An 11,281-nucleotide genomic window follows, 5' to 3' on the forward strand; every position below is an offset into this window, starting at 1 on the left:
ATAATAATAATAATTTCATGAATATTTTTTGCAACTGGTGTCCCCCAAAATGTTTGCGCACATGACGACAGTTAGGTGTTTTCAATATTACCGCGGCTTTATTTATCAACCTGAGAAAGTTCATTTATGAGAAACGCCTCTCTGTGTGATGCATGGCAGTTCTGCACCACTACAAACACAATAGCAAACAAAGTACTGGTCACATATTAGCTCACCTACACTTCAGGTGAGTACAAATCTATATAAACAATATAAAAGCAACAGTCTCCTAAGGAATTCGAGCAATGGTTTGACACTTGACTTACCCTGGTGAGGAATTTGTATTCCTTTGCATCACAAAGATGCAGACTTTTCCTCTCCTCTGTTGTGATTCCTGCCAGCATGCAGTAAAATATATGGTAGTTGCGCTCCTCCTGGGCCTGAGGTGGTGACAAAACTGAGCAATGTTACCTTTTGCTAAACGTAAAAGTGCTTGAAATGTGATCAGAAGGTGACATCTGTATCTTAGGTTTATGTTTCTCCAACTAGCGATAGGAGGGAAGCTTATCAGTCCGTTAAGACTATCTTCTGCCGTGATGTGTTGTCTCCGTTACCAATGAGAGCCTCCGCTGGAGACATGCCCACAGGCAAGCTGTGGCGTAGTTTCGAGAGTGTCCTCACCTGATGGCAGACCCGAGACTTCTCCAGCAGGTATTGCTCCACTCTGGCCCCCTCAATCACGCCAGCATCATTGAAGAAGATCTCCAAATATTTCCCAAAGCGACTGGAGTTGTCATTTCTGATGGTCTTTGCATTCCCAAAAGCTGTTTCAATCACAAAGGAACAGTTTTAATCATATACGGCCGTGCCGGGGAACAAATATTTACTCCTGACAAATAATGTATCTTTGCTCATCTATCTATGCCAGTGAGGTGTACACTAGATCCACAATTTTAATGCGAGTCACGTTCCGGAACTACTAGCGAATGCCGAAAAACTGCGAGTAACTGATACGGCTCGGCATGGGTCGGAGATTGTGACTGTATGATAACCTTGGGCAAAAATATCACGGTTTCACTGTATTATCATTATTATTACGTATTATAAATATAAAAATGTGTTATTTTGAAATATCTTTATTGAAAAAAGACAACAAGTCAAGCCAAAAGTCATTTTTACACCATATAAGATGACAGTGGAAAATATGTACTGTAAATTCTGGTGTATAAGCCGCACATGTCCATGTCATAAAATGGCACACCGTGGTGCAAACGAGTCTGTGAGGACCAGGCAGCTCTTTATCTGACGAGAGCCAATCACGAGTGATGAAAAAAAACTCATGACGAGCTTGTCAACCCATTGGAAATTGCAGGAGGTCAACACCCAAAAGGTATACCTCAGAAATATACAAACGTATATCAATACAAGTTTAAAATGAAAGAAAACAACATTTTAAAGTTTTCCCATATTGCATTCGTTTGAGCAAAGCATTTAATTGGAGGACAAGCAGCATCGAAAATGGATGGATGGTGTGGCAGTGCTGCTTCTGTCCACCAGAGAGAGACAGAAGAGCCCGGAGCTCAGAGCTCAAAGGGAGGTTGACGTCATTGCAGCGCCCCAGATGTAATGCATTACAGGAAAACTTTAAGAGTTGTGTTTTTTTCATTTCAAACTCATATTGGCACTTGTATGTATATTTGTCAGGTATACTGTACCCCTTTTGTTTTCTTTTTTTTTTTTTTCCAAAGAATTTAGCACCACTGTATAAGCCGCAGGGTTCAAAGTAAAAAAAAAAAAAAAGCAGCTGATACATCCGAATTTTGGGTATTTAACATATGAAAAATAAATGAATTATCTCTAAATAAATAAATGCAGTTCTCAATGCAGTCTACTGTGGCTAATTTTTCAAACATTCATTAATTCATAAATGATCGCTGTTTGTGGTTGAACACGGCCTTTTATTCATAAAAAAGCGTGCATATTTAAGAATATTGTAAGTATTCTTGGCCTAAATTAAGCATTTTAAAGCATAAAAATGGCTAAATGAATAAAAATACAATTATAAAGGTATTCAGAAGATATGTATTGTAATATCTGTGACTTGTTGCGTGCTCCTCTAAGGGGCGGGGCCCAGGAAGTGACATGTGTGCTGTCAGCTAGCTAGAGTTTACTGTGTTTAACTGAGCGTTAGCGGTATGGACAGTGCGTGTGACTGGCGTGTGTTGTGACCGACAGCAGCTCCTGTGTGAATGTTCACTGCATATGCGCTCTCTGCTTGTTAATAAAGCGACTGAAGTGCATCGTTAACTGCATTATAGTAGTATTCTACACTCGTCAACAAGTGTGAGTAACATAACATTGATGAGGCAACAGCCACCGCAGGAAGTAGTAGTAGTAGTAGTAGTAGTAGTACTTTATTAATCCCACAGCAGGGAAATTCATCTGTTACAGCAGCAAGCAAGATACACAAGTATGTACACAAGTAAAGAATGCATAGTCATAGACAATGCATGCAATGCATAGACATAGTGAATACAAAATCGCTCTCCTGATCAGCCTATTGATCCTGCTCCTGTCCCTGTCGCTGTCAATGCTAACATGTGAGTCTATGTTATGTGTTATTTACGTCTAAAATGTCATGTTTTGTATTATTATGTCTACTAAATAGGGTAATACGAGTAATTGTGACTATAGGGGTGCAATTTCATGTCTAGGGGGCTCCCATAATGCTAAATAGTATTCCATTTCTAAAAAAAGGAATCCTACTTCGTGCAATTTGCATTCACTTATCACGGTCGGGCCTGGAACCATTTAACTGTGATAAACGAGGGATTACTTCATTCCGTTTTTACAGTACCTTCCAGTATTGGGTTGGACTCCAGGATCTGCTGCTCAATCTGCTGCTCAGAGAGTTCACCGCTGACTGCTGCCAAGTACTGTAAGATCAGTTTGGTGCTCTCAGTCTTTCCTGCTCCAGACTCTCCACTTTAAGAGAAAGAAAGAGCAACATTCTTTAGGCAGGGGTGTCCAAAGTGCGGCCGGGCCCACGGATCTTTTTTCTTTTATTTTTTTTTATTGGCCTTTGGCATATTTTTAAACTAAAGTGAATTCATTATGACTGCGTAAGATCAGGGGTATCCAAAGTGCGGCCTGGGGGCCATTTACAGCCAGCGGCTGTTTTTTTATTGGCCCCCAGCACATTCTAAAAATACAATTAAACAAGAAAACAAAAAAAAAAACAACAACGGTAAAAATGGGAAAAAGGAACAGTGATTTCACAAGAATAATGACTAAATACTAAATATTGCGACAAAGTCACAATATTAAGAGAATAAATAGCATTAAGTTGAAATATTAAAGGCTAAAATATTTAAAGTTACGTGAAACAAACAAAACAAAAAGTAAAGTTGCAATTTTAGGAAAATTAGGTTGGCTAAAAGTTATAATATTGCGATAAAAGTCAACATATTATGAGAATAAAGACATAAGATTACAAGAAAAATGTACAAGAAGAAAGCAGAAAGGAAAAGTGAGTGAAAAAAAGTGTAATGTAAGGAGAAATACTAATAACAATAATAATAATAATACTGATAACGCTGTATGCTTTGTCACTAATAACTGAAGCTGAGGTAGAGACAGTTTTTTCTTTAAATATAAAATAAACCGTCTCAGCACATCTACATGGGTTGACTTGAAAACTGTAAAAGTGGCGTGGCGTGGCGTGGCGTGGCGTGGCGCGGCCGCGGCCGCGGCCCCCCCCCCAATCCTTTCATTTTTCAGTAACCGTCCCTCAGTGGATAAAGTTTGGAAACCCCTCCTTTAAGGCTGTTCTATTCATGGATGTTTAGAAAGACACTGGAAGTCTCTCAGTCTGACCTGATGATGCAGCACTGGTTCCTATGATGGCGTTTCATGTTGAAGTAGCAGGATTCAGCGATGGCAAAGATGTGAGGAGGGAGTTCCCCGAGCTTTTTACCCCGGTACAGTCTTACCTGAAGGAGAGCGGAATGACAACATCAAATATGTGCCGATACAGCTGATGAATAGAAATGTGAGTGCCCAGGGGCTTGTAAACTCACCTGCTCATTTGAATATATGGGGAAAAACTGGTACGGGTTCACTGCCACCAGCACTGAGCCTGTGTAAGTCTGGAAGAAAAGTGTTATGCAACATTAAGAAGCTTAAACAAATAAATCAGACAAAGCATGCTCACCTTGCAGTTGCTTTATTTAAATGAAAAAACATTTTGTGAGTTGTGGCTTTGACATGCCAGTTTCAGTGAAATACGATCAAATAATATTTACAAATACAAAGAAGGTTTCATGACAAACAAATATTAAAATATCTTTTTTTCATTTCTTCCCAAAATGAAATTACTGGTAGTTAGTAGAAAATGTATTTAATGATCATCTGCTGATCAAAAGACCATAGATAAAAAAAAAAGACCCCCGCCCCCTTTGCCATACGGGCATTGCGAAGTGTAGCGTTGTCGTGTTGAAAAAGTCAGTCATTACTACACAGATGAGTGCCTTCAGTCATGAGGGACGCCCCCTGCAACATCTCCACATAGCCAGCTGCCATTTGATGCCCCTGCACAACCTGAAGCTCTATTGTTCCACTGAAGGAGAAAGCACCCCAGATCATGATGGTGTGGAAAACATCTCAGGTGGGCTCTTCTTGTCATGCCAGTAACGTTGGAAGCCATCAGGACCGTCAAGGTTCCATTTTTTCCCATCAAAGAATAAAAACATTTTTCCACCTTTCAATGTCCCATGTTTTGTGCTCTCCTGCAAATTCCAAACGGGCAATTTTGTGGCCTTGAAGGAGACAAGGCCTTTGAAGACGTTTTGATGCCATCTGATGGTTATTGGACCGCACTCGACAACCAGTAACAATCTTCATTTGGGTTGAGGATGGTCCCGCGTCTTGACGGACAGCAAATCGAATCATCCGGCTCAGAGCTGGTGACATTTACCACCTGATTTTTTAGTTACATAACCCCTCAGCATCTTTCAACCAAGTTTCTAATGACTGTCTTACTGCGTCCAACCTCAGCAGCAAGGGTGCGCTGCTTATGCAGCTCGACAATCCCACCGCGTTCAAAGAGAGAAAGCTTTTTTGCCTTTGCCATCAAGAGATCAGACAGTGTGAACACCTGACATTGAATCCACATTTTTACCAGGATTTTGGCTTTTAAAGGCTGTGGTCTTGAACTTTGGATCAGCTGATGATCAGCCTATTTAAGCCTTTAACGCTTGTTTACAATCAACTGCTTACTCCAAAATCTTTTTTTGTCCCACTCCCATTTCTTCTTTTTGCATTTTGAAGCTCTGCTGAGAACCTCCTTAAGATCCAACAGTGCAAAATGTACATTCTTGCAATTTTTTAACTGGTCTTAACATTTAGATCAGGAGTGTATATACAGCATATTATCTATGAAGTTGTAGAAATATTTTGTCCATCCATCCATCCATTTTCTATACCGCTTCATCCTCATTAGGGTCGCGGGGGCATGCTGGAGCCTATCCCAGCTGACTTCGGGCGACAGGCGGGGTACACCCTGGACTGGTCACCAGCCAATGGCAGGGCACATATAGACAAACAACCATTCACACTCACATTCATACCTATGGGCAATTTAGAGTCGCCAATTGGGAGGAAGCCGGAGTGCCCGGAGAAAACCCACGCGCACACGGGGAGAACATGCAAACTCCACACAGAAATGCCCAGGGGAGAATTGAACCCAGGTCTTCCCGATCTCCAGGCTGTTCCTGTATTGGCCAACGTGCGGCCCAGAAATATTTTGTGAATTTTAATATTTCTGAATTTTAAAATATATTTGTGAATTTTAAAATTGTATCTTGAATATTATCGGGCCCCAAGCCAAACCCTTTACCTTAACAGACAGAAAATTCCAAAATGACAAAATGTATCACAGCATGTCCTCCATGTTTGTGCTTTGCGGAAGTAATTGCCTTATTTTATTGCGCGTTCACACGGAACTCTCATTGCTGGTAAATGCTCCAGTATCATTTTTTTTATATCACGTTTATCTGTAATTTTACTTGCTTGAGCTGAAAGTCCAATTGCTGACTGAATATAACCAGCAATTTTCGAAAAACGTTTGTGTTGTATAGAAAAGACCCTGGCATTTCTATGGGAAAAAAAAGCACGATCAGCCAAATTGTGTGTAACTTACATAGATGATTCCTTGTTTGTGGCGCAGCAGCAGGTTTCGCAGCAGGCCAGCTTCCGTCATGTCCCCCAGTTTGATCATGTCGTCCACACCCTCCACTGATGTGGGGTGCATGATCTTGAGGGAGGCTTCCTCTTCCTGGGACAGTTTGTGCTCCTGACCATGTGTGGAATAGAACCAAAAGTAAGGAATAAAATGACACAGAAGTCAAAAATGGGAGGGGAGGGTACTTACCTTTCCCACATCATCCACCAATAAACACTGACCACTTGGCGTTACTTTGACCCTGGCTCCGATGGGAACCCCGGTGTCCGAGTCTAGCCAAACCCACTCTCCCTGGAAGCACCATAGCACACTCACTTTAGTTCATGGACTGTATTTATCTGAATGAATGAGAAACAAAACACTCTCTTTGGAAAGTCTTACCTTTCTCAGCATCACCAATATGCAATGTTTCTACACCCAGAACAAAAAAAAAAAAAACACATTATAATGACGAATGACAGGAAACGTGGCAACAATCTGAAGAGCAAAGCTGAAACATGAAGTGTGATACATTGATTGTTTTACACCCGGGGTGTCCAAGTGCGGCCTGATGGAGCATATTCTAAAAGTATAATCTAACAAGAAAATATATTAAAAAAAAGAAGAAAAACAGCAAAAATTTTAAAAAATCATCAGTTATTTTACAATAATAAAGCCAAAATAAGAGAAAAATAAGAGAATAACATCGTAATATGAGGAAAAAGAAGAAAGACAGGAGCATAAAGTTGAAATATTAAAGAAATATAGTTTTTCAAGTGATAATATATAAAAATAATAATAATCAAGTTGGAAATTCAGGAAAATTAGGTTGAAGGAAAAATTATGAGAAAGTAAAAACAACAAAACCTTTAACTAGTTAAAAAATAAATGTAAAAATATTAAGAGGAAAAAGGAAAAAAGTTGAAAGATTAAAGAAAAAAATATTTTTTAAAAAGTTGTCTTCTTACGACAAAATTAATTAGACTGGGGAAAAAGTTATATCATCGGAATAAAGTCAAAATATTACAAAAATAACATTTACAAAGATATAAGAAAGTTCAAATAATATTTTTAAAATTTTCCAAATGACAGCAAAAATGTAAAAATCCACAGTAATTTTACAAAAATAAAATCAAAATAGTAAGAGAAAAAAGAGGAAAAGTCATAATTTTATAAGAATAACATCGTGATATCATGATAAACATAAGAAGTTGAAATATTAAAAGCATTATTTTATTTTAAACGCGTAATATTATGAAAAACCAAAAAAAAAAAAAAAAATTTATATTTTTTCTCAAACAGAAGAAAGTTACACTCTAATGAGAACAAACTTGTAATATAATGTGGAAAAAAAGTAATTGAAATATTAAAGGAAAAAAATACTTTTTTTTTTTAATAGTTGTAGTATTATGACAAACAAAACAAAATAAATCTGTAATTTTTGAAAATTAGGTTGAAGGAAAATATTCTAATATTAGGGGATTAAAGTCATAATATTACAAAAAATGTTTCATGAAGATTTAAGAAGAAAGGGGGAATAATGGGAAAAGAAGAGCAAAGACTGAAGTTCCTACCAATAGTACACTTTACACCTATATCACAAAGCTACATCAAAGTGGCCCTTGTATCCTTTCATTTTTCAGTATGTGGCCCTCGCTGGAAAAAGTTTGGACACTCCTGGTTTAGAGAAAAGGATCCTAACCATTGGGGTTGAGAACCTTACCTTTCAGTTCCTGTGTCGAGAGATCTCTTGATCAAATCCTGTCTTTTCACGCTCTGTGATGACACTAGGAGAAAAGGGAGGAAATACTTGGACACACCGACTTTATGGCACTTTGACTTTGCACTGCCAGGCTCAGAAGGAGGTCGGGGAGAGTAACACAGGACTTATTACCAGACTTACAACAAGAAGGTGTCCTCCGAGATGAGACGGGTTGGATCCGTTCAGTGTTCTTAAATGAAAAAAGATCCAGTTACATCGACTGTGGTCCTTTCACCCTTCAATACAGACCTATCTATCCTGAGCAGGGTACGTTTCAGCCAAGACACTGACTCACGAACAAGGAGCAACATCACACGTGTTTAATGTGCTAATATAAGCTATTCAAACAACCGTGCAGCATTGTGTATTTACTAGGGTCAAATGGTGGCTGTTGTAGTGAATTTATATGGGGACTTTGGACCCTGGCGGCATGTACGAGGTGGGACTTCCAAACACACAGATTGTCTTGGCAATAAAGATGTAAATAAGAGATAAAAGTGATCAACATGCACTAATCATTTGACATCTGTTGAAGAAGCATGCTTTGTCCCCCCCCCTCAGTTACTGCCACTTTCTAGCAGTATAAAGTATGCTTCACACCCGAAGTACCGTATTTTATTTTTGTATCAGTAAAAAAAAAAAAAAAAAAAAAAGCGCTATGAAGAGGAAAAAAAAGACGCACTGGACGACAAATCGTATTTAGAACTCTTTTTCACAAAATTCATGAACAAGAACAGACATTTAACTCATTCAATACCAAAGACGTATTTATACGTTTGTATACACCCGAACGCCCGATCCCAACAACCTAGTTTTACGTCTTTTACGTTTTTTTGCGCGAGAGGCAAAAAGAGGCGATGACGCAACTCTAGGCTAATGCATTTCCCTTCAGAGCAATTTTAAGCCACAAAAATGGCCACAAGGTGGCGGAAGTGCATTCGATAAGAACTCGGCAGGGATCATGTGAATGGAAGCATCACACATGACGGGAAGGAGGAAGTGGGAGAGCGTGGAGGAGTGTAGAAGGTTACGCATTGTAGGAACATTTTAACGCATGCACATGCATACACACGCACGTGCGCACATACATGGTTCAGTTCCAAATGTGAAATTTTAAATAGTTCATGGTGTTATATTTGTAAATAAATAGTTATTTTGATGAAAAACAACCCATTTTACTACAATTTCCAGTGTTTAGAGTCTACTTTTTTCTCATGCTTTGAACCCTGCAGCTTATCATGATGCGGCTCATTTATGGCTAAAAGAACTACGGTTCCCATGATGCTTAGAGTGAAGCTGCGGGAAGTAGTGAAGTGGACGCTAAAACCTTGGTCACAACCGGTCGTATGGGCTCCTACGACGGGTTTACGTGCAAAAAACCACAAGAAACGCACGGGATGGGGGGGGGACACTGCGTGCTGATTTTCTCGCCGTAGACTGGCCGCACACCTGCTGCTGAGGTTCTTTGACATGTCAAACTCTACGGGGCTTACGTTTTTTCCAGGTTGCAAGACGACGTGTTCGTGCATCGTCCGTACGGTCAAGGTGCATCATTTGTACGTTTTGCCGGTGTCAGGTTTGGAGAAAAATGTCACTTTTTTCATACGTCGCACTTGCGGACTCCTATGTGTGTTGCGTGCCACACGTGCAGCCCACATGCGTAATTAGCGTGTCCAACGCAAGTTTAGATATTTTATACGTCCTCCATGCGTGTCGACATAGTCCTGTTTCATGGTCACAACTATGTTCTCCACGAACACAATTAAATTAAAAAATGCATCCATTTGGGGAACGCCAAAAATCGCACGGCCACGTTTTGGAATCTTGTGCAGCAATTGCGTTTTGATCTGACAAATCTTAAGTAAGTTTGATCAAGTGGAGCATTACTGCAGCTTCTGCTTGGACCGCGACAAATGTTGAACTCTGATGAAAAAAAAAAGTCACGTCACAGAGCAAACGAGTGACGCTGAGAACCCGGAGTGGAGGTAGGATTGCAAGGTTTATAGTGAGTCTTTCTTTCTAGTGTGACAAAAAATCCACTATCACCAGTGGGTTTGGTTTTGAAAGCCTCAGGCTCAAGAAACCTCAAGCTAAAGGGCATATTTGCCTCGAGACGAAAGTGACACAGAGACAGTCAACAAAAGCAATAGAGAGACTGACAAAGTGCGTGACGTTGAAAGCACGTGAAAGGTGAACCGCAATGTAGCGAGGGAATACTGTACATAGTTATAGAGTAAAAAAATATATATTTTCAAAAATAACACAAAAATAGTATAATTTTTTAAAAACATGTCTTTTTGATGTGTGTTACTTCTTGGCTTTTGCGGGCCACATAAAACAATATGGCGGGCCGAATCTGGCGCCCGGGCTTTGAGTTTGACACCTGTGAACTACACAATAGCACACAGAACAACAGGCTGAATAGGTGCCACATTAACGGTTATTCAACTGCACAATAACATACCTGGGAGGCTGAAGAGACTAAATCAGCAGTGCTTACACTTTTTCAGCCTGCGAGCTACTTATAAAATGACCAAGTCCCAAAGATCTACCTCATACACAAAATATATGCAAACCTCCTATCCATAAAATATATATTTAGTGTATGTATGTAAAAAAAAAAAAACTATTTATGTATGTTATATCAGGGGTGCATGCACTTTTTCAGCATGCAAGTTACAAGTCAAAATGATCTACCTCTTTCTATAAAACATATAAACATACATAAAATCTAACCGGTAAACTTTGAAATACTATTGTACATATTAATGATTAGTATTTCACATGCACATTTTCAAAGCTGACACATAATCAAAGTAGCTGATATCATAATTAGATTCAGTATGGCAATAAAGATAATTACACACGATTCCCCAATAGTTGTGTACATAACCTGAGTACTGGTAATATGTCAGGCAAATTAGCTATGTAACGTTCATTAGGGCACACAGTTCATGTGTTACATCCAGTTAGCATTTGATATCAAACACTACCCATATACAAGAATTTAAGATGATGATGCAAAAGACAATGCAGCCGAAGTCAAGGCAACATATTAAAAAGGTTTCAGCAATGGGCACATGTTCCATTTCATCATGAAATAATAGTTTAAGAAGCGGACGTGGAGAAAACACTGATTTCTCTAGCGGAGTTCATGATGCGAAGCAAAGCCATCAACCAATACACTTTCTCATAAGTCAAAGGACAACTTTACTATAACTATAAGCATCTTACCGCTGAGTTAGTTTATCAGTAATATCTTGACATGCCGCGGGGGAGCAAGAGCGAATCAGGAGGGGAGCTTAATGTCAGCTGACTGA

The 11,281-nt window shown here is 39.3% G+C and overlaps 1 protein-coding gene across 1 annotated transcript in view; it reads right to left on the bottom strand.

The window, feature by feature from the left end:
* The window catches only part of LOC129176851 (unconventional myosin-VIIb-like), a 41,878-nt gene extending 33,456 nt beyond the window's left edge, over positions 1-8,422 (bottom strand). Inside the window, exons 1-10 of the mRNA XM_054767313.1 lie at positions 8,103-8,422; positions 7,923-7,986; positions 6,602-6,631; positions 6,410-6,511; positions 6,179-6,331; positions 4,059-4,127; positions 3,856-3,971; positions 2,837-2,964; positions 661-803; positions 306-419 (exon numbers count right to left, since the gene is read on the bottom strand). Of these exons, the coding sequence (XP_054623288.1) occupies positions 306-419; positions 661-803; positions 2,837-2,964; positions 3,856-3,971; positions 4,059-4,127; positions 6,179-6,331; positions 6,410-6,511; positions 6,602-6,613 (837 nt within the window). The 5' untranslated portion in view covers positions 6,614-6,631; positions 7,923-7,986; positions 8,103-8,422. The remainder of the gene's footprint in view (positions 1-305; positions 420-660; positions 804-2,836; positions 2,965-3,855; positions 3,972-4,058; positions 4,128-6,178; positions 6,332-6,409; positions 6,512-6,601; positions 6,632-7,922; positions 7,987-8,102) is intronic.
* Between the last annotated feature and the right edge of the window lie 2,859 nt (positions 8,423-11,281).

The sequence above is a fragment of the Dunckerocampus dactyliophorus genome, chromosome 2, assembly GCF_027744805.1.
Source record: "Dunckerocampus dactyliophorus isolate RoL2022-P2 chromosome 2, RoL_Ddac_1.1, whole genome shotgun sequence".
In the NCBI taxonomy this organism is placed as follows: Eukaryota; Metazoa; Chordata; class Actinopteri; order Syngnathiformes; family Syngnathidae; genus Dunckerocampus; species Dunckerocampus dactyliophorus.